Below are 23,837 nucleotides of genomic sequence, written 5' to 3'. Positions count from 1 at the left end.
ATGGACTAACAACCTCTGACATTTGAGCTACTAATATTTGCAAAGTTGCTATGGTGACAAATATAATTCTGGTTAAAAAAAAAACCTCTATTTTGCTTAGCCACAAATTCCAGAACTCAGCATGGTTCCAGAAGAACATTTCTGCCAAAATGAATGCATGGAGCCCTTTTTTCTGAGCAATTGTATCTTTAGTAAAACGTAAGTGTACAGGGAAATCTAACCTCTGCTTTGGTCCCAATACCTTAGGATCACCTACTCAAATTTCTGTAAAACATTTAAAATAGCAGTGTCTGTTTCTTGAAGGAAAGATCAGGGCAGATCCAAGGGAACAATCTGTAGAACAAAATGCCTGGGTCTTGCTTCAGCTTCTATTTGGTCATTCTGATGAAATAAAACAACCCTAAAGGCAGTGTGGTCCTTCCTCTTAAATTCCTCTGCCCAGCACTGCAAACCCATCACACACGGCTTAAAGGTGCTTTGGCTCAAGCACAGGGGTCTGGGCCTGTGGGTAATGGCATTGGACCTAGGGTTACAAAGATAACTGCAGCAGTTTTCCCCCATGGCCATCCCTCTGGTCTTGCAAGACAGCTTTGGAGATTTGATCCATTTTCTGTCATTCAGTAGAAATGGTTGTAGAGACCACATAATGATCTTTTTTGTGCATGCAATATTTTGTAGATAGGGATCTGTATATGTAGAGACAGGGAGACAGCTGTTTTATGGGAAGGGGTCACTAGTGACCCTGGCATCCACACAGACCAGCTTCCAAAACACTTGGGTGACAGATTTTTGAAGATATTTCATCTTCTCACAGAGACCTACGGCCCTGATAGACAACAAGATTCTCTTCCACGGTGCCCTCTCCAAAATGTGTAGTTAAGCAGGTTAGTTGCTATTTCAGTGCACTTTCCCTAGGCAGCCTGTGTTGTCCAAGGAGAGAGAGAGATGCTCTATCTCCCTTGATCATATGGGCACAGGTGAGATATTAAGATCCTACCAAGCCCATGACTCAGAGCCCAAAGCCAGACATAGCCACAAGTCCAAAGCAAAGGGTGAGTGCTTACGGTAAGCTTGCTGCACCCTGCATTACCTTCAAGGGCAGATGCTGCTCTCAGTTAGAAGCTGGTAGCCAGCAGGATCGTTCCTGGCAGAGTCTGGACCCATGACATGGAGCTTTCCTTCCTACAGAGCAGGTCTGAGTACCAGCAGAATGGCAGCAGTCAGCAACTGAGAGGTGATATGAGTCTGCTCCTAAGTTGCCTATTAGCTGCATCCTTTTCAAATTGCAGAAGACAGCTTTGTAAAGTAAGCTGTTTCACCACCAGCATTCAAGGTCTCATGGCGTTTCAAGGCCTCAGATACTCCAGCTATAGCCATGCTTAGGGCTTGTACAATTTAAATGGAATGCAAATCAAAGCTCAAACTCAGTCCCTGACCACGGCTTAATGGACAATGCAAACATTGCTGTCGTCTTGGTAGGTCAAAGGACCTATAGTGGAACATGCTGAAGAGAAAAAAAAAAAAAAGCAAAGAAGAATGGCTTTGAAGTTTTGCTGATAAATTTAGATCTTGATTTTAAAAAGTGAAAAATAAGAAACAAATAAGCTGTTGATTTTATTTCAAAGCTCTGGGTTTAGATGATAAGGTTTGCTTTTAAATGTAAAAATATTTTTTTTAATTGTGGGAGAGTGTCACCCCTTCTTTCTAAAAATACAGGAAAAAATGTTGATGGCAGGAGAAAATATTGAAAGACTGTCTTAACAAGCAAAAGTAAAATCTGCATTGACATTAATTCTGTAATAATAATTCCTGACAGATACTCCTTAGTTTATTTGAAATCCAAAATTCAACAGAATCATGTTACTCTGGATGTCATAATCACTATTATCTTTTTTGTCTTGTTACAGTTCTGTTTGAAATTGATATAAGGGGAATTTGCTTTGCTTTGACTTCTCTCTCTCTCTCTCTCTCTCTCTTTCTTTTTTAAGGTCAACCCAAATTAAAACATACTCTTGGGATAATGCCCAGGTTATTTTGGTCGGTAACAAATGTGACATGGAGGATGAACGAGTAATCTTCACCGAGAGAGGCAAACATTTAGCAGAGCAACTTGGTAAGAAAAGAAATTACAAAAGCTTTATGATTGCTTGTGAGAATGCACAAAGTAATGTCATTAATTCCTACAGTACTTGTAATGAAGTGTTCATTATACATTCACTGGAGTCGTATACCACCTCCCATTTCTTTCTGAAGGCTGAGGTATGAACTGTCCTTGTTGATATCACTAATATTGTAGCATCATTAGGATATGTGTCCAGGGATGACCTTATGCAAAGCTGTAATATGTCTGTCATCTAAAAGTGTCCACAAGACTAGGGCTGGCCTGGCTCAGAGGCTGGCTTAGACTAAAGACATAGCTGAATAAATGTTCCTTATGCTGCTTCTTAGATAGGAATTACATTAAGGCCTTTGTGATAAGTAGCAAGATTTGGTGTGTGTCTGCACATATATATTAGGTTTAGATAGTTACAGCTATAGGCAGATACATCCTAGCCAGGGAAAAATAAGAAAAAAAGAAACCCACAAGCAAACCAACAAGAAAAAGGAGAGAAGAGACTGAAGAAACAGCTTGTCCCAAATGTGAACTAGACTATTCTGCAAGTTGAGAACATTTGGATTATGATTGCCAGTACCAATAATCCAAAACAGAAAGACACCAATATCCAACTGCTGGCAGTTCACCTACTACATGTTTACATAGGTGTAAATAACATGAACCTCTGTTTGATAAAGTCTCCCTCTAGGAGGCAACTGTTATCCACACAGAAAATTACAGAGCTGTGAACATCTCTGTTCTTTCTGTTTCTGCCCAGAAGTGATATCCTTTCATACTATGACATGTTTTTCAGATGACACTGGCCAAACTGTAATGGAAAATCTCCAGAGCATCACCATAATGCTACTACCTGGCCCATTTTTCTCTTTAAAATTTGCTGATCTCTGGAGACCATGCTCAGCAGCTGTGCAAGTCAAGCCCTAGCATCACTGGAGGCTGATTTCTGTGCTGTACTGGGCATGGGTTTGTTACTCTTTTTAATACTGACTGTGGTAAAGGTTCAGTCTGGGAACATGTGTGTAACTAAGATCACCTTGTCACTATTCCTATATAGGTGTTTAGGGGAAAGGCTGTTGTAAGAGTAACTGCACGGGAAACAGAGAGGTGGTGGCATTTCACCGTATACCACCAGTGCTGGATCTAATCCCATGCTGGTTCTTAATTTAAATATATTCTATATTATATATAGATGACCTTATTTTTTAAAAATTATTTTTCTAGTTGTACAATTGCTTGTCCTGGTAAATAATTTCATCAGAATATCTTCATATCACATCTGTCTAAATAAACATTGTGTATGTGTAAAAGCACATCTCAAAAGTATACATTAAAAATTACCATAAATAAGTCCTTGAAAGGTGACAAAAAATATTTAACAGTAGGTTATTTCTGGAAAAATTACCAAGACCTGTGAAGACCAGAGTTTCTAAAACTGTTTGCAACAAACCCAAACTGGCTACCATTGCACCTGCTTTAACAGAGGGTATTTTTCTTTGCAGAAGTACCTGTCATATTACCATATTTCTATAATCTGTTCTTCCCTCAGTAAGCATTTCTAATATTTATTCATTTTACTAGGAGCTAGGGAAGTGTATTCCAAGAAGAATGAAATCCAAAAAATGTAACTGTACCCCAAATTTAGACCAGTCACTAAAATGCCTGGCAATAAACATAAATTTGAAATGTAGATTTTGAAAATTATTTTCTTTTTTAAATTCCATAACTAATCTTAATTTCTCTTCCTCAAACTGTTTTTCTTTAGAATGATTAATGCAGTAAGTTGACAAGAAATCCCCAAGGTCATGAATTTAGCAAGACGAGAAGAAACTCTGCATGTTGTACAGTTAAGAATTCTCAGCTGTAATAACCAATGCTTGCAAAAAAAAGAGTAATGAGATAGATATCAAAACTCATCTTTCAGGCTTTAAAGCAAACTCTAGCTCCTGGGACTTAGAATTCAGTTTTTATGGAAGTAGATTATCCTCTCTTTCCATCTTTATCTGCTCTGGGGTTTTCCTTTCTCAGATATACGTCCTGTGGCTACCTCAAGGGCAGATTATTGTATTGGATAAATTGTGGCTCTGATCCAGTATGATGTTTACTGTACTCAGACTGCATACACAAGTGTTTATATGTTTCCTGTACAGTTGCAATAATTTCTTAAATCTGCTCAGAGATTGTGGGAGGTGCTGTCAGGAAAAGCAAGAATGTGAGTTTTCCTGAACTGTAGTCAGTGCTCTGGCCATGCTGGACGGTATGAAAGGCATGTGTTGTGCCAGACACTTGGGACTGTCTTTTCTTTCTCTGACAGTGACTTGGTAACATCTCTTGTGGGCAAGTTTTAAAAATAATGTTACAGATTTATGTGTCCAGCAAGGCATTTTAAGACTTTTGGCCCTTTGAATACCAGTCTGCAACACTGATTGCAGCCACAACTACAAGCAAGCACAATGCACAAGCATTGTACAAAGAGCATGTTGTGAAACATTGTTCTCAAGTGTGGTTTTATCTTCAGCTCTGGTTTATTTAAGTCACTGAGAAAATGAATACATGTACATTTTGGGCTGGGTTTTCAAAAGGTCAAAAAGAGCACCAGGCATTTAACCCTCCTGGAAACATGATGTCCTGTTGATGACAGCGTTATCAGCAAATTGTACCTCTTTTGTGGCTGCTGATTTCTTTGAAAAGTGTGGCCTTCAACTTTATTAACAAGGTATAATCAATCATTTCTTTCAATCTCAGTGCTGGCTTATTTCTGAAGTGTAACCCAAACAAGCGGTTTAGATCAACCAGCAATAGGCCTTGTTATATGAGAACGTTTGGCTAAACTAGCCAAGTACCCTGTGGTAGCTCCAAGTACCTCTCCCATAACCCTAATGGAAGTTCACAAAAGAAAGAAGGAATTGTTAAGAAAACTGGATTTGACCTTGAAGGGAAATGAACAGAATGTTTATAAAGACAGAATTTGTCTCATTTCCATTTAGATTTTTTAAAATACCGTAGCTGCACGCAGTGGTAGTGGCTGGAAGCAGATGCCTTGTGAAAGGTATGCAAGGGCAAACATACAGCAATACTTTCCTAGACTGCAGCAAATTATATTTGTGTGTCTCATGAACCAAAGGTAATACCTTTGTATTCAATTGCCCTTTCATGACGATTTTTTCATGGGCTTGTCCAATGATGTCTTTGAAACGATATAAAATTTTAGCCTCCACAACATCTTCTAAATGCGTACAATTTGAGTTATCTGCTTCTGCTTTGAAACAGCCACTTGCTAGTTTTGTCTGATGTTTCTTCACAGTTGTATCCTGAAAAACAGTGAACAACTGTTTGCTGTTCCCTGCTCTGTAACACAGTTGGTTTCAGAGACCTCTAACATACCCCTCCTTTTTCTCCAGGCTGAAATTCCCAGACTATTTCATCATTCTGGACACAAAGGTTGTCTCCCACCTTAGCCATTCCTTGTCACCCTAGGCAGTACTTTTTGAAAGTGGTACAGTCTTTCTTCAGAAATTAGTTCATGGTTGTTTAACATTATAGCATACTTACAAGAGTAATGTTAGAACAAGGTGAAAACAGGCAGGATCAAATAAATTCAGTTGAGTCATGTAACTACTTCACAGGGATATCATACCAAGAAAATACAGAAACATACAAACCAGCCAGTAGACAGAACTGATTAATGTAATGTTAATGTTGACATGGGAATCACACCAAACACATTTAAACAAATTTATTCACTAATCACTACAAAAAGGAAAAAAAAAAAAAAAAAAGGTTTGGAACATAATATTTGTTATATTTTGTCTCTTCATAAATATTTATTCTGAGCACTACATGCATTGGCTATTGAGTGAAACCCCAATACAGTCAGCATTTACATGCTTTGAATCATTTTAGTAAAAAAGGCTTGGAACTTCTTGCAAGCAAAACGCATGCATACTTGCCAGCTGTATTACACAGCTTTTCTGATATACACATCTCACCTGAGTTCAAAGCTTCATAAATTCATAAAAGTTTGGTGTCACTTGTCAGAAAAGAAATGAAAAGAATGACTCACAGATGGCATGAATGTCTTGGTTCCTTTTATTTGTGATTTGTATGGTATATTGTGATCTACATTCTGCCAAAGGATTAACAGGCAGAGGTGTACACAGAGCTTTGAACAGACTGAATAACAGCACGTGTAAATGAAATGGGAAGTTACATATGTGGTTTGACATACAGCTTCTCCATTTATTGATGACACAGTGCTGTGCATGCCAATTCGGTATGTAATTTTATGTGTTCTTTGGTTGCTCACATGCTTCTGTACAAGTCCTATCTGCTACGTATGTGCTACAAATTATTTCAACACTCATTAGTCTTTAATTGCAAATACTGCCATTACAGAGTATGTTATATCTTTAGGATCAAGGGCCTTAAGGTTGCTGCAAAAGTACAATCCTGTCATAGGTACAAACCATGTCTATTGTGCTCTTGCTGCACCAGGTACTAGGGGAGTACTGCAAGATCTACCCCAGATATCTGGCCACCTTTTCTGTACGGTTCTGTTTGTCCTATCCCACCTTTTTTGCTCAAGTTAAGACTCTGGTAAATATAGCTATTGTATCATAGAAATGTTGGCTGGAACAGTTCAAGCTTGTCTTCAAGGAAGCATAGTTATTGTGGGAACACACCCTTGAGGACATCTGTTAAACATAACATCAGGGGTGGTAAATAAAATTGTCTTCGTTGTGGACAAACACTCTGAAACCAGAAGGTCTTCTTGATCACCTGGTGAAACATCAGCATAGCTCTTGTCTTGTCCACAGTATTGTCTGTGGAATTGTGCTTAAAATTTGCTAGCTAGTGTGTCCTCTTGATGTCACATTTTTCTCTGGAAGATGAGATGGTGCAGAATGTTTGTCCCTTTGCATATGGGTCTGCTTTCTGGGTTTTTTTCTTCCTTATTTTTTGAAAGCAGGCATAAACAAGTGTTAATAAGTATTGATGAAAAAGCTTTTATGGAGCCAGGGCAAGTGGGAGGCACAGAGGGAACAAAGTCAGTAATTCAGGCTGTTTATGTGTTTGAAGGCAGCTATCCAAACTGCTCTGCATGCATTATAGCTCCCCAGGTGAACAGCAGCACCATGTCAGTGTTCTGGTTGGCCCCTGCTGCTCGAGTGCTCTGTGAGGGCTGCCGAGAGCTTACCAGCTTTCTTTGAGTCAATACTATTGGGAAGGAGATAGATAAGGGAAAGAGACATAATGTAAGGACAGCAAAGGGAAAAACTGAATTAAACACAAAAATGGCATTTAAATTAGAACATCCTGATGCATGTTCCACAAACATTGTTCGTATGTTCAGGCAGCACTCTGGTATTTTGGATTTTCTCAGCCTCAGTTCTGTTCTGCCTCACCTATGTTCTTGCCTCCTGGGCTTTGTCATATCTTTGCAATAATCTGCTCTGCCTGTCTCATCCAGCAGTACAGATCTTCACGGGTGGTGGTGACGTGAAATTCTTTGAGCTCTGCTGCCCTGAGCATCACCAGAGAGTTGCCTCACTTCAGGCTTACACTCACATGGAAAATCTCTTCTCTCCATTAATAATGAGCAGTGGAAAAAAAAACTGAAGAAAGTACTAAAAGGCATAGGTCTCAGGCCCTTATACACAAGCATTTTAGAAGCTTAGGGTGTCTGAGCATTATTAGTAAAATAATTGCAAGATGAGTCAGGAGGAGAGGAGAGGTCCACAGGGGGAAAGGTCTGCAAAATATTCCATAACAAAATGGAAAACAACCAGAATTCAGGTATTTTTTCCAGGCACACTGCTAGGAAAAAAGCCCCATATCTCTGAAACTGTTCCACAGACAGTGTTACTGTTAAACAAAACAAAACTCAAAAAAACCAAACCCACCACTATAATTTATTGGGATCTTTTGCATAAGGTAGCACTCATGTAGGGAATTGAATCCCCTGCGTAGGACAATTAGTTGCTGTCCAGATGGCAACAGCACTGTTGCAAGGGTCTTTGCAATGGTGTCTTCAGCTGCATCAAATGAGACTCTGAACTCCTGTTCTGCTGAATTCTTGTAAACCAGCTGGTCCTATGTGCCCACTACATACCATGATCCTGTGGCACTGATTACTTTAAACTGTGCACAAAGCATCTCTTAACTGTCTTAGCTGGCTTCAAAGGACCATTCTGTGTGACCATTTCTGCATATGCCAGAAGAGTATCCAAAGACCATCTGCAGCTGAATCCACACTACAGCAGCGACTGCCTGGGAGGAGCCCACCAGCATACCCTGTTCTCTACTTGGCATGTTTGCCAATGCAGTTAAGAATATAAATAGTTCCTATCAGGTTGCCTATGCACAACAGGGGCTGTGCATGCGACAATCTCCAGAACTGTACAAACAAATTCCCACCTGTACAGTTCCTTTAAAGAATGAAGCACATACTTTGTTGTGGAGGCAGCTGGGAGTTCAGTCACTTTCTCACAGGTCAGTGCATTCTCTCATCTGTGCAGTATCTAGCTAGGGAGGTCGTGGATCACCCAGGCAATTAATGACTAAGTTGATGGGTTGTGTATACAGGCATAGCCTGATACCCAGCTACACCTGTACTGTAACGGCAATTTCCTTCTTTTATCAAAATCATCACTGAAATTCCACAGATTTCATCACAGTAGTAGTGTCTATTTTTTATTGTATTTGAATAAGCATGTTTGTGCTTGAACATTCTGTAAGCCTCTATTTTATCTGGAGAATGGATGCTTCTCAGTTTTTCACAGTGTTCTTATGCAGAACATCCTCACCATGATGATGGGCCTGTTTTCTTGATCCTGTCCATGTTACAGTATTTCCTGATGTGGCTGTCCTTACTTCTTTGTGATTTTCCCTTTCACTTCCTGCTTTTCTCTGTCCAGATGTCTTACCTACTTGTCATATTTGCCACTTCATGACCATCTCATGTGCCAGTTATTCTGCCTTCCTATTGGTAAAAACTACTCCCCTCATAAATGTCTTTAAGATTCGTCTTCTTCCTGTTGTCTTCTCCAAGGCTTTGTTGTGCTGTTTCTCAGGCATTCTCTCATTGTCCCTCAACCCTCCTGCCCTCTGGTCCTGCCTGTTCCTCTTTGGAATGGCTGCTTTCCTCCTGCACTCTGTGGAGTGGAAACTAACAGACCACGATGCTGTGCTACAGCTGCAGCTGGGTTTCACCACAGAGCACTGAAAATGTGGAGGATCTTCCTTCCTTCAAGCAGTCCCCAAGCGATCTGAACAGTCTTCTCCTGTGTGGAGCTCTGAAAGAGGGCTGAAGCCACCAACAAGTGAGGCTACACTGGCTTTCCCCATTTTCCTTCTAGTTTAGAACAAAGGAGATGTGATTCAAACCTCCTTTCAGTATATAATTTCTGTAGATGGTCTTTCATTATGTACAGTTTTCCTGCTTTCCAGAGAAATGTGGAAAGGAAAAGTTTTCACAGCAACTGTGAAATGTAAATATGTTTCACTCATACCTGTGAGGTTATCTTTACACTTCTTGAAGACATTGATAGAAGTTGTATGACCAAAACCCTGTGCAATATTTATACCTTTTATTATCTAAACTACCTATGAACACTAAGTTTGACCAGTGTTTAGATCCTATGCATTTAAACAATTCAGCACTTTGTAACATTTCAGCACAAGGCACGTTATGTACATTAAAACCATGAAGAAAGTTCAGAACAGAGTTAAGTTTTTGCATTGGTTATTAGTACACGTTGGGATATCACACCAAACTAAACATAATTATCTGCTGTAATTCTAGGCTAGTATTCAAACATGCAACAGCCACATGGTAAGCAGATAAAGGACTGAATGTGCAGATTACATCCTGTTTAGATGGCATATTGAATACATGTGATCCAAGTAGTGGCATTTAAATTTCAAGTGGCCTTTCAAAGCAGAAGATTAGCCCATTTACTAGGAAAAAACCACAATAATATTAAAAAAAAAAAAAAAAAAAGTTGGGTTTTGCCATTCTGCCAAGAATTTCAAGTGATTGACATTTGATTACTGGGATTTTTCTCATAATTAATCATGGTGGTAGTTGCACATTGTTATTCAGATTTAATCAGTAAGAATCAAAATAGTTTTGCAGAGGCTAAGCCACTTCTGTAAAATTACCAGTGAATTAGATGTTTTGTAAACTGGTTTAATATTGAACCCTGAGGTAGTGGAAAGACAGAGGCAGAAGAAAGTTTTCAGTTACCAGGCAACGCTCAAATGAAGAATGTAGTAACTGTGGGAAAAGGTGTAGCATGGAGGAAAAGGCTTAGAAAACAAACAAATCTAAAAAAAAAAATGTTTTGCAAAAGAAGCAAAAACATGGGAAGACCCAGTCAGTCCTAGCAGAAGCCTGCTGGATTGCTTCCAGTGTCCCTTCTGGGTTAAGTATAGCTCTAATTTTTGCCTTTGGAGTAGTTGTTGGGAATGGACAGATAAAAAGTCCTTCTGTATAAATTAATTAAGGAAGATTTCTTTCTTATGTGTATTTGTGTAATTATTTTTTTTATTAGTTTGGTTTGTGGGACTGGGAGTCCCTTTGGTCCCACAGATTCACCTCTAACTGAAGTAGATTGCAGAAATCTTCCCTTGTCTTGCTTGATTTTTTACCTGGTTATTTTCAAACACAGTTGTCTCTTTTGGAACCAGGTTAATGACACGATGGAAGTGACTGTTTACAGCTAAATAATGCTCAGAGTAACACAATAGTTAGAGGTGGAGCCGTAGATTATTCCTTCCCAATGGCTGGATACATAGGGCATTTCTAAAATAATAATACTCTCAAATTCCTTTCAGTCTTTAGATTAAACTGTTTTAAAGTAGAGTTTGTCTAAGGGAATGTATCAAAAGTCTTGATTTTATCTGGCTTAATATAAAGCAAATAGCAGTAGTGTAATTACTCTGGTTGTGTTACAATTTCAACTGCTCTTCCAATATCACTCTTTTGTATGTGTGCTCTCACACATTTGCTTTCTGAGTGTCTCTTCACTCTTTCTGGCCCAAAAGATGTTTGTATATTTGTTGGAGATAGTGGAATATGCATCAAACCTGTTGTTTATTTTCTTAGGATTTGAGTTTTTTGAAACAAGTGCCAAGGACAACATTAATGTCAAGCAGACGTTTGAGCGACTTGTGGATATCATCTGTGACAAAATGTCGGAAAGTCTGGAGACGGATCCCACCATTGCTGCCAGCAAGCAGAACACACGGCTAAAGGACACCCCTCCTCCACAGCAGCCCAACTGTGGCTGTTAATGCAGCTATCAGCGACAGCAGCTCCAGTGTGTTCTGTTGCCAACAGAGTATTTATGAATGGTCTATATGCCTTTATTTATACTGTCTTATTAATTCATTTGGGAGAAAAGTCTTTTATTTTACAGCTGGTCGAGTATGCATATGGAGATGGAGAGGTTATTAGTCTGAAAGGACGATCCATTTTTTAGCATCTGGCTTTTGCATGCAGGATGGCTATTAGTTTCTCTTTTCTTTTTTGCTGTTTTACATTACACTAACTTCAGCTGGTGCCATGTCCTCAGACCACATTTGCCTAGAATTGACGCTTGCTTCATCAGTTTCAAATTACATAGTTGAATCCTTAGGGTAATGGCCAAGGTGTTTTAGAATAAGCTTTCAGATGCCCCTTATATTTTCTCCTGATTGAAAATAAATTTCAAAGTATTCCTCTAGTGAGCCCATCCCTCATTCTGCCCAGATCATTTTTCTAAGGGACACTTCCTGGATCATATTGCCTTGGAAAATCTACACATTATGTTACGTATCCTGGCTGATTGGAAAATGTGGAAGTTAGAAGTTCGTTCCTGGACCCAAAGCAACCAAATTTCCCTGTGAGTTTCCAACTGGATAAGAGTATTCAGTGCAGACCATCAGAGATATTAGGTACTTCATCCTGTTTGGGTAGCTAGTGTGTTTACATTTCCATGGGAGTTGCACACCTATCTAATACTTTTCTGAAACTGAACTTAAATTTCTTATTCTATCATTAAGGAGATCCCAGTAGTACCTACCCCAGTAATGGAGGGTGGACTAGCTCTTTACGTTTCTACCTGCATGAGATATTAAACACACAGGTCTATATTACTCCTGACAGAAGCAAATCCATTATGTTCAGTTGTTCATGGCCAAAAACTCTCTTGTCATGTTGCTGTCAAACCTCCATAAGTTTTCAGGAACTTCACCTGTCATTCAGTCACTGAGACAACCATCAGAACACTGGCCTGTATGTTACCCAGACCTATTGCAGAAGTGGTGCCAGTGTCAGTGAACAGGAGTTTGGCCTCATTTTTAATTTGATGAGAACATCTATTTGGAAAAGACAACCAGAATTTCACAGAACTTTTAAAAACTTTAGGAGTAATAAAATATTGTCATCATTTCTTGCGTTAGGCTGAATACATTCATAAGATCAGCAAAAGGCTGTGTAGATAGCAGAATAAAGTGCACAGTCTTTTTTAATAGTGTTAAAAATTATTCCTATTTCACAGTTTTTGAAAGTATTCCTCTAGTAATTGTTGGCAGTTTCTTACATCTGTGCCCTGGAGTACTTCATATAACGGCTTTACATGCACCACAGTGACATTTTTTAACTAAGTAACATCATTGAATAAGTATTAACTGTTTTATTTTTACAATTAGACAGAATCTGGGACAAGGCTGACATTTCTTAAACTGTATGCAATGGCAAAAATTGGAAGACAAAGAAGGGAAGTAACACAAAGTACTGCCAACTGCTCACAACTGCAAAGAAATCCCTCTACACACAACTTTTTTTGAAGGTCATTTATGTAACTCCTGAAACACACTAAGAGAAAATGGTCACTTTTTTGGGTTGGGTTTTTTTTTTTTTTTCTGATTAAATAATCTACATACACTTTGACACAGTAAAAATTACTTCCAAACAAGGCATATTAGACATGTACAATGGATATGCCACAGGGTGTTACATTGGCTGCCTAACTTAAATGAAACAATGTTCTTTCTTCAGTCTGGGCTTGTAAACCATGTCTGTCCTGTTAACTAGTTTACTTAAGCACTTATTTTCCTAGAAGACATGGAGACTGGACTGCGTTTGTTTACTTCCATGGAAAGAAAGCACTGTCCATTTTGGGGCTGATGAGCAGCCAAGTGGAAAAGTCATGTGCTATCCCAACCATAACTCTGCCTTTCTCCGGGGATGCTGCTTTTCTCTCCCCTGTCTAAGGCAGAATGCTGATAACTGTGCTGAGAGACTTTCATTAATACGTCTTCACCCAATAGGTACCAGCTGCTTCAGAAAAAGAAGTTGTAAGAAGCTGAGGAAGCTTTTTTTGAGATGGTAGGAAGTTTTCCATCCTTTTCTTGTTATGTGCAGTTATTCCCGCAGTAGAAAAAGGATCAGGGAAGCCTTGAGACAGCACACAGATTCAACCCTCAAGTCCTTTAGGGAAGGTTTCGTTTGTGTTATTAGTCTGAGCCGTCTCAGGCAAGGCGAGGAGAGAGGAGGATGTAGTCACATCTTACATGAGCTTGGCCATATCCTGAATCATGCAGCATGGCTAGAAGTGCAAGTATTCTTCCAGCTTTGCTCTGGGATGCTTGCTGCAAAATGGTCACCTCCTGTGCACAGTGTAACAAGGAGAAAAGATTCCAAGATGCCCCTTGCGACAGCCACACCTTGCCTGCACTCTATTGCAATGAATTGCAGACCCTCCTTGCCTCTTTATGACCATATAGACTCTAATCAGTGTTAGCAATACTTTATTAGCATATATCTTTTTAAACAAACTGAGTGATAGATAAATAGTTCTTTACTTACATAGGATTAATTAATTGCTTTTCATTTTACATCAAAAGTCTGGGCAGAAGAGCAACAGCAAAAACAAAGAGGGAGAATCTCTCCTTTGAGTTTCTGAGGCCACTAACCTCCCAGGCCTCCAGCATGTCTGACCTTCTGCATGGGATGGGGAGGATGGGGAAAGCAGCTGCCTGAGGAAGGTTGCTCATCACACTGCCAGCTGTGTGTGAAAAGGCTCGTCTGAAGTACAGCAGCAGAACTAGTCAGTATTGAAAAACTCCTAGGACCTTTGTACTGACACTCAGATATTGTCACAGAGTTCAGAATTAGTCAGTTTAATTTTTAAGATGTTCACATCAAATCCTTGGAGGTTTTCAAGATCAGACTGGCTAAAGCCCTGGGCAGACTGCTCAGACCTCTTAGCTGAAACTGTTTTGAGCAGGAGGTTGGAAAAGATGACCTGTTGATATCTCATCAAACCCAATTTATCCTATCAACCCTTCCTCTGAAATTGAAAATGTGTGGAAGTACACCTTTTCTTAACAATCAAGAGTTACCTACTGTTGGAAAAGTAGGCTTTGATTTTCCATCACAGGTTGTCTTTTGAAGCCACAGCCTTCACAGTGATATTGAATTTTCTGCTGTAAAGTTTGGTCACATTTAGATCAGAGGCATCATGATCTCAGTACCTCTTTCAGCTGGAACCCGGCTATCGTAGAGAAATATGAGGGACAGAAAGGCTTTTGGAAAGTAGCTTACCATCCCTTCCCCAAACATTCTGAAAATGTGGCTTGAATTCTGAGGGAACTAGCAGGACTGGGATTTTCATTCTATTTAAAATTATGCTTTGGCCTTTTCATAGGGCAGGATATCCAAGGGCAGCCTGTGACAATCTAGTTCAGCTCATTCAACCTAGTTTGGCTCCTATTGACTTATGTGGTAAAACTGATATTTTCTTAAATGCAAGTAGAGTTAGGCTGAACAATTTTGGAAATCCCATCCCAACCTGATCAAAGGCCAAAATTTAAACAATCAGTGGCTCATTCTTCACACATACCCAACAGTCACTGATTATAAATTGTTGAAGGAGACAAGCAGGATTTGGTTAGATCCCTGATCTATCTGATATAGGACAGTTCTGTCAGGAGAAAGTACCAGACTGAACAGAGTTATATTTTAATGATGGAAGAGGGCTGGATCATTAAATTGAAACCTGGGGTAAGAGATCCAAAACTACTTTAAGCCTCATCACAATTCTTGGTGAAAAAGTACTCACACACTTTGCGCTAGTTTGTTGTCACTCCCAGCACAGAAATAGGACTGAATGTCATGGAGCATTTTTGGTCCAGCCACGGATAAACCCTTTAGCTGAGCCTTAGGCCACTTGGTGAGATACAGCAGCTGCCACACAGAGCACATTAAGTTTCTGAGATTAGATGCCTTTGGGCAGAGGGTCCTGAGCTCCATAGTGCCAGCTGAACTACACAATCCATTTTCCAGGTTATGATCTAGACTAAAGCTTTTAGCAGCAGGCTAATCCTGTGCATGGGTAACACACCAGCTTCATCATGCTCTGGCAGCGTCTTGCTTGCTGCATGCTCAAACTAGTACTCAGAAAATGCCTTGGGAGCACACAAGAGCATGGGATGTGACTGGTTCCTGCGGTGCCTCCTGGTACTGGCCTGATGAAAGCTAGCAAGCCCGGCTGGGTTGAACCTTCCGATGCGTGTTTTCAGTTCTAAGAGTTCATGTTCACAAGCGTTCTAACCTTATAACACAACTAACTTAATACTGTACCTTTTTGTAGTTGTTGGTGGTGGTGGTTTGTTTATTTAGACCTGTTTGTTTGGTGTTTAAAATACATATGAGTTAGCCTGATTTTCTGTCAAAAAAATACTCTTTTGCTCTGAACAGCTGTGTATGTGACTGTTACCTGGAACTGTTTGTTCCTTTGTGCTTATACTTAATGTAATGCCTAGAGAAACTACCTGAGCAACTACATTGATGTGGCCTTTCCAGAGCACCACTCTGAAAGATTTTCTTCGCAGCCTGCTCAGCTCTGTATATTCAGCTGTACCACCTGCACCTTCTTTATTTAAGGAATGAATTGCTATGTCAGGGTGCACAAAATCTGCTGGAGTCTGATCCCAACTTTGAGAATGCTTGGAATTCATCATTTTTAGGACAAAAATAGTGGTACATTACTCTACGTTGATGGTGATGCCTTCATTTCTTCAATAGCAGATGAATGATGATGCATTTGCATTCCAAAAGAAGCCCCCCTCCAAAATTCCACCCCTCCCCAGCTAACCTTTTCTATATTTGTTTGTAAGAGGCAAGTTTTATTACTTGCATTTGTAAGGGCATCAAGTAAATTAATGTTCTGCTGATGAACAGATTCCTCCTTGGCCTGTGTCCTATAAACAGACACACAATGTGTGAGCCTAGTTCCTCTTTAGGATGTGAGACCATGAGTATGTAAATCCTCATAGATAAAGCCTCAGGGGGTGTAAAACAACATGTCTGCACTTATGCCAACAGGGGAGTGAGTTGCATTGATTTACATGATTTAATCCATACACTCTGGCTCCAGATTCTCCTTCGTTCATCATTTGTCAAGTCTCCCTTTACAGATGAAACTTGTTTCAATTATTTGAATGATTTCTACCAGTTTTCTTTATTAAGGGGTAAATGTAGTTTGCCTATGCAATTTCAGCTCTCATTTTTCTTTTTTTCTTCTTTTTTTTTTTTTTTTTTTTACTTTGTTTATCCATGGATTTTCATGGAAGCAGAAATTCTAACTATACATAACAGTACATCTTTGACACTCATTCAGCTCCTGCTGTTACTTGTTCATGGTCAGTGCAGCCTTCCCCAAATGCCACAGTGAAATTTAGCCATAAATTCTCATTAGCACCAGAGATCAGCTTGGTGACATTTGCAGACCATAGGTTTATTACACATGGTTCCAACAGATGTAGATGGCTTATCATGTGTAGAATAAGGTGCCTGGTATTTGATTTAGGGGGAAACAAAAGTCCTAATCTTCTGATAACTTCAGGGTCATACATAAGATGCAGAAATGAAAGCTACAGATTCCTTACCACTTCTTGTGATAAATTTCCTCAAGTAATTCTGACATGTACCTGCAAGTAGTGTTGAATGAAATGTTTGTGCTGTAACTCCTGTTTAATATTTTGTCAGTAATGTCAGATGTGTCGTGGCTCAGTTGGAGTGTCAGAATATGTAACCTATATACTAGTGTTCGTGGAATTCAAATGTCTTAAATGTTGCATGAAAATATGTTATAAAAATAGATATGTTTTCTATTTTTGAATACCTCAAAACTGAGGGATAATGGGCCAATAAGTGCAATATTTAATTATTTACTCAGTGTATATAAACTTGTGTGAAAGGGAGAAGTGTCATGTATGTGTGATAAGCTGTTGATGATGCCTGCGTGGCTTAAGATTTCCAGTAGGTGTATGTGTCTTGTAGTAAAATTTATATAGTAAACACTTTACCAGTGTAGTGCAAGAACATTCTTAAGTCATTTAAACTATTTTTCATATATGAAACAATGGTAAAATATATTTGTATGTTTACTGCAAGTGCATGTCAATTTTACTTTTACAGTTGTGAGTGTCCTTTTTGAAAATTATCTTGTTAGACCAACACAAACGGGACAGTACTTTCAGTCAGAAGATACTTGCAACCATTTCTAAATTATCTGTGTGTATTTTTAAAGCATGTTCTCTAGAAGCATTAAAAGAACCTCCTAGAGATCAGCAGTTACGTTATTTATTCTTAAAAATCAGTATCATGCTTTGTCTGCCCATACTGCAAGATATCATGTGAGCATGTTTTCATTATCTGATACAGTTAACTCATAATACTTAAATGAAATACTAAATAGGAGTACCCAGTACTCTTGCAGATGACATGCAAAACTTCAGTTGGTGCCCTGAGTTAACATTTTTTTGAATTGTCACTTCTGCAAATTTTCTTAACTTTTCTAGATCCTAAAAGTGAAAGATACATCCTTAAATATATTGATCCACTCAACTGTTACATGGTCTTCACTGTTCAACAACTCTACCATTAGCAGTAAAGCTGAGGTATAAATGGAAACAAAATGTAGCCCAGAACTTAACCATGAAATTAAAAGGAGACCTCCACTAATTTCTTTTTCCTTTCCTGTTATCCTTGCATATTTCTAATAGTTCTCTAAGCATACAAGCAAGATCATCATTATTCAGCTAAACCCTTGGGTACATTTGGGACCTTAAACCCTGAATCACTGATCTGCCATCATGGGTTCCCAGCTGTGCCCACAGACTCGGCAGAGAGAAGTTCACTCTGTTAATTCTTGCTGCATCTCTGGTTTCAAAGGAATGTGTCATCTGCCTTAGGAATTTGCTAAATAGGTCACTGATTCTGAGCCAAGGGGAGTAACTGGTTTTACTGAACAATATTCATAACAAATTATTTTCATTAGTACCACGTTAAAAGGTACATAAGTAGACTTCTAGTTTGATCCAATGCATTTTTGTGACAATGTACAAGGTTGAATTAGGTTTGGGGGTTATTTTAAATTAGCTTGATCAGGAAAAGAACAAAACTCTAAGACATACTGGAAACCAGTATCATGGTTTTCCTTTGCTATGTCATCAAATAGTTTCTCTGAGAAAGCTAAGTCGCCAGAATGCATTAAGTAGCACAGGACGTCACTTGCAATTATGTGAGCAGCCCTTAAATTCTCCCTGTTTTTATACCTTCTGCCATGAAAACTTCTGCAAAATTATACATACCAGAGTGAAATGAAAATGTACGTTGAGAGAAATTTGGGTTTGCTTAATAAAAAAATGAAATTCTCAACACCTTTGTAGCTGAGCAGCTGACAAAATAAGTCATAATATGAGATGCCACTTAAATACAGAAATACAGGCTGCTACTGAACTGAGGGTGCTTTAGCTAAACTTTTTATTGCTAAGTGACCTGACTATTCAAGGACTGGCAGATAATTTTACCCAGCATTTTTATTATTCCTCATAAACATGTGATTACCTGTACAGGGATAAATGCTTACCTTGAAACTACGTAGCTGTTCTGGCTCCCTCAAGCTAACTTGCTTGTCTAGTTGTTCTTGAAGAAAAGTTGAAGTACTTGCGTAGGATACATTTGTGAGGGGGTGAGATTCAATCTGTCCCTCCTCCCCCAACTTTTACTGCAATATAGTTACTGTGGTTCTAAAAAATATGTTAGTTTAAAATGCTGCTGGGTGATAAATTTTGTGAATCTTCTGCATACATCCATGGGAGCTCTTGTCTGAAAGTAAAGTACAAGTTTTATCCATGTGCAGAGTTTTAATTCTGTGTGGACGTAGAGACCATATGTATTCCATTGGATATTCTGTTTGTATGTGACTTCTGTATTCCAAGTGGATTTTGTTTGTTTAATTTTTTGTTGGAAGGTTGGTTTTTTTCTCCTTTTGCAATTATAATAAATATTCAAGAGACTATATTAATGAATATGTCGGCTGTGGTGACATGGTCTTAACTCCCTTCCTCCCTCTATTTATTTCATTTCACATATTAAAACTGGGAAAGGATTACTCCACTTTTGACAAAATAATGGACAACGATACCACATCTGCAATAATTAATTTCCTTAATATCCTCTCAGTAGCACTGGTGAGTTGCAGTTCTGTTTGAATACCACAGAAATCACTGGAGTCTTTGTCCTAGGAGTCTGCAGGAGAAAGACTAGGCATTCCCCTACTAAAAGCACACTGTTGTCTCAACCCACACACTGACCCTTTAAAATGGTGCAAAGTTTTTTATTTTTACGTTTCACTGTATAAACTGCTAAAAATCTGTGCCTTCTGGATGCTGTTATTACTTCGTCGTGTAATCTTAGCCCAAGTGAGCCGTCTCAATTGTTGTGGGTGGTATTCCACACAAATTGTGATATATCACTGTCCAGGTGTTGCTTTTTTCTAGACATACACATGCCCCTGTGCTAATTTCAGCCCTTCTGTGACTCTTTAATTTATTTTCCCTTCACTTAAGTCCTAATCTTCAACCAATCTGTTGAACAGGTCGCATCCTGTGCTCCCCAGATCCTGCTCACAGCAGTCCACCTACAAACTCCTTTAGCATGTTCACTCTCATCGTTCCACTGTGTTTCAATCATGTTCCATTTTTTCTAGTATATTACATTCTTATCTACAGAGTAAGCATTGTCTGATTAATGCCTAGTTCTCACTCAACACCGAGTGCTTCCTACCTTGCTTGGGATCCCATATCTCTAGGCAGGTTTCTGCTGAGGAATCTATCCATGCAGCTCATTGCCCTCACTCATAGAGCTTCTCTTTCTGGGACAGACTCTTGCCATTGACATACCTCTGAGAATGAAACTTCTTTATTCCTCCCAGCTACCAACAAAAGCAGTGTCTTCTCCACCTACTTTCCGCATGCCATTGCTCTGTGAGATTTGCCCTGATGTACTTGCTTTGCCTACTAGGATGAGTGGAAGACCAGAGGATGAAGGACACGAAGGGGAGGATAACAGGGCAAGGAACAGATGACTTCTGACAGGTACCTTGGGAATGAGAGGATTCTTAAATTGCTGTTATTTTTAGTATGTTGGGACTTTTACCATATAGAACTAGAGTAGAGAAAATCACAGATGGGTAGATGAGAACTGTGATGTACTAGTACAAAACCTGTCTCAACAGCAGGTGTTTCTTGCTCAAGAGTACCCATTTTTATCTTCTTTCCAGTCAGAGAAGCCTGGAGACAGAGGAAGATAGTTCCTAACCACCAAAGAACAAGACGTCAGGAAAGATGCTGTAAAGGGGAGATATAAAGTGGCACAGAATAGATTCCCAGCTTTGAGTAAGAAAGGGCAAAAGGCAGAATGCCCCAGTGAAGAGACAGTGGATGACTTAGCAATGTGATCCATCAAAATCAAGAAAGACAAACTTTGGGCTTACACCTGACAGAAGAGACTCTGCAAGTTAATGAGAAAACTGAGGCAGTTTAGTGCAAGGAGCGTTAGTTATTTTTTTGTTCAGATCTTTGCAGCTCTTGAGCTGTAAAGCAAAAATCTAAGGTTCCTTCAAAAATCTTACCAACTGCCTTGCTATATCTGTTTGTCTGTTTGCACTCATGCAAGATCCTCAAGAGCTAAACTGTAAGTCAGAAGATTTACAGTTTAACTGTCTGACATCAGGAAAATATATGCTTTAAGCCATGGTGAACTCATTTTATCAGTGTCAGGCACAGGTGATGGGAAGCTAGTGTGAGGTCCCATCCTCAGTGACATCCTAGACAGTGGGTCTGCCTAGGGTCTGGTCCTCAAGAAGCTGAAGGTACTGGAGGAGTTGCAGGATTAGGAGACAACCTGGCCAAATGAATGACCAAGCCTAAGGGTGGCTCAGGCAGCTCTGCAACCCACCACGGTGGTATGGAAAATGAGACCAGAGACTACTCCAACTGCAGAAAAAAGGTGTTGAAAGGCCAAAGATCTGAACCCCCTGTCATTCAGAAGATAAAAAACATCTTGGAGAATTAGAAACTCTAGTATTGCACTCTTCACTTCCCAACAGCTGAATGAGGGGAGGTTATCTGGGGCCTCCTCTGAGCAGGAACATGATCTCCTGAGGAGATACTGCGTTTTTCCTGATATCCAAACATGTGCGAAGGGCATGCCTTGGGCAGTCAAATTGTCACTTCTAATGGCACAGTGCATCTAGCCCGATACAACATGGCCAGGTGGAGACGTAAGTATACTCATAGCAGGGCAGCCTTGCTCTGTGGCCTCTGTTGGGCTCTCTGAGGCCCCAGGAAGTACATGTGCATTTGTTCCAAACCAATGCCTATAGTTAGAAAATAGACCTGTGAATAGCTGTAGAACGTCCAAGGATGCCACGCAGGACGTCTGTCTCTCACCAGCCTCTAGAAAGTTTTAAAGCTTAAATAAGGTTTTAGGAATATAACATCAGACAACCATTTTTTAAAACCCTGTCCTGCTTTTCTTTCAAGGTGGTGTACCCTAAGAGCAAAGCTGGCCACAGCACATTTTCACTTTTACCATTATTTTTAATACTCAACAAAGCAGAAAAAAGCTTAGCCCCTGACCCAAATACTGCCAGATCCTTTGCAGGTCAGCAACACACGGCATGCAGCTTGTGCTACTCTGCATGCTGCCCTGCCAGCCTTAGCAGCGAGGTGGCTGTCAGCTCAGGCAACAGCTGGTGGATGTCTCAGGTGGAACTTGCCTTTGAGCCATCTCTTTTATTTCTGTTGGGAAACAACATCAGAAATTGTGTAGAAAATAAAGCCCATTTCAAATTGCAGTTTCTCTTTTCAGTAATTGACAATAGGAGGAGGAGTTTTAGGATGCCTTCCCTGCATGAGGGTACATAACCATCCACATACCACCCGGCACTAAGGTTTCCCTGTATAACTAAAGCCAACATACAACAAATGTTACTCTGTGCCTATGCAGGATAAAACCATCTGCACTAGCATTATTGACAAGCTGGTTAAACAGCCTCCTTTCACCTTGCAGGGAATAGGGACCATCTACCAGGACAGAGGTACCTGGTGGCCATTTCAAGGCTACAGGAGGTCACTTGACCCAGGGCCCACACAGGATTTCAGACATAGCCTTTCATTTCACGATTCCTATGCTTTTGGTCAGTAGAATGGCTGCCATCAACTTTTATTATATGGGTGCTTTCCATACCATTGTATATTGGGACATAAGCACCTGGCCCTGGAATGAGAATTTTGGTCTGGAAATTGCCTAATTCCCCTTCTGCATGTGATTCCCAGTTTTCTTGCACTAATTACTTTCCTGAAATATAATAATAGAGATCACTGAAATATTAGAGTGGGGATTTTTCCTATTGCATTAGCAGATAACATCTTCATTATAACATTTCAGAGGGAGCCAGAAAAACAACTTAGTAACCTGCTAAGCCTTCTCTCTTGCATTACCAGTCTTGGCTAAAGGTAATCCAATGCTTTCACAGTGCCCTAATGCAGAAATCACTAACTCAGAGTGGTAGGTGCCTGGCAGCTGCTACCAAAGCAAAATGGAGAAATCATAGAATGACATTTTGGAGATGTGCTGGCCACAGACTTTCCCCCTGCATTGAGCTCACTGGTGGGCTAACCTCATGAGCTTGGGTCAGTGGCCTTGGTGTCTCAATGCTAGGCAAACAGATGCTTTCTTCCCCATTCACCACTTATATTCCAAAGAGAAACTGCGACGTTTTAGTGCTGGGATTCTGGGAAGTGAGTCTTATTTTTTGGAAAATGCAGTCACATAACCAGAAGAAACATTGACTGTAACAGGAAAGGTGTGGATAAACGCTGCACTCAAATAATAAACCACAGCGTTACGTACATCATGATGATGAGAGACAAGCCACAGCAGAAGGCGGCAGATGGGCCTGGATAGTTTTGATGACCACAAATATCATGCAAAGCCACTTCCAAGTATGAGCAATGGAAACTATGATCTTGTGGGCAGCCCCTTTCCTGGTTGCCTGTTTGTCTTCATCCACCCTTCACAATCCATCAATGTGGTTTCTGAGCACTGCATTTGCTTGGGAAGCGCTGCTCCAGCCTGACAAGCGGGGAGTTACACAACTCAGCTAAAAGAAGGGACGGAGAAATGGAAAGGAGAGGGTGGGTCCACAAGAGGTGCACTAAATCTTGGTATAAAGGCAATACTCTTCAGGAATAGGAATAAAGTTAGTAAATCAGGAAAAACTTAGTCCCTCTATTTTAGAGGTCCCAAGGCTTCTGGCAAGTCAGAGCTCTGATGTGTGCCGTTGGTAAAGCTTGCCATAGGTCTTACACCCTGGGCTATGCA

The 23,837-nt window shown here is 39.8% G+C and overlaps 1 protein-coding gene across 1 annotated transcript in view; it reads left to right on the top strand.

Annotated features, from left to right (window-relative positions):
* Positions 1–19,473, top strand: part of RAB3C (RAB3C, member RAS oncogene family) — a 137,610-nt gene extending 118,137 nt beyond the window's left edge. Inside the window, exons 4-5 of the mRNA XM_056325316.1 lie at positions 1,989–2,113; positions 11,223–19,473. Coding sequence (XP_056181291.1) covers positions 1,989–2,113; positions 11,223–11,410 — 313 coding nt within the window. The 3' untranslated portion in view covers positions 11,411–19,473. The remainder of the gene's footprint in view (positions 1–1,988; positions 2,114–11,222) is intronic.
* The last annotated feature ends 4,364 nt before the right edge of the window (positions 19,474–23,837 follow it).

The sequence above is a fragment of the Falco biarmicus genome, chromosome Z, assembly GCF_023638135.1.
Source record: "Falco biarmicus isolate bFalBia1 chromosome Z, bFalBia1.pri, whole genome shotgun sequence".
Classification (NCBI taxonomy): Eukaryota; Metazoa; Chordata; class Aves; order Falconiformes; family Falconidae; genus Falco; species Falco biarmicus.
The sequence above is the reverse complement of the archived record's forward strand: the minus strand, read 5'-3'. Positions and strand labels throughout refer to the sequence as shown.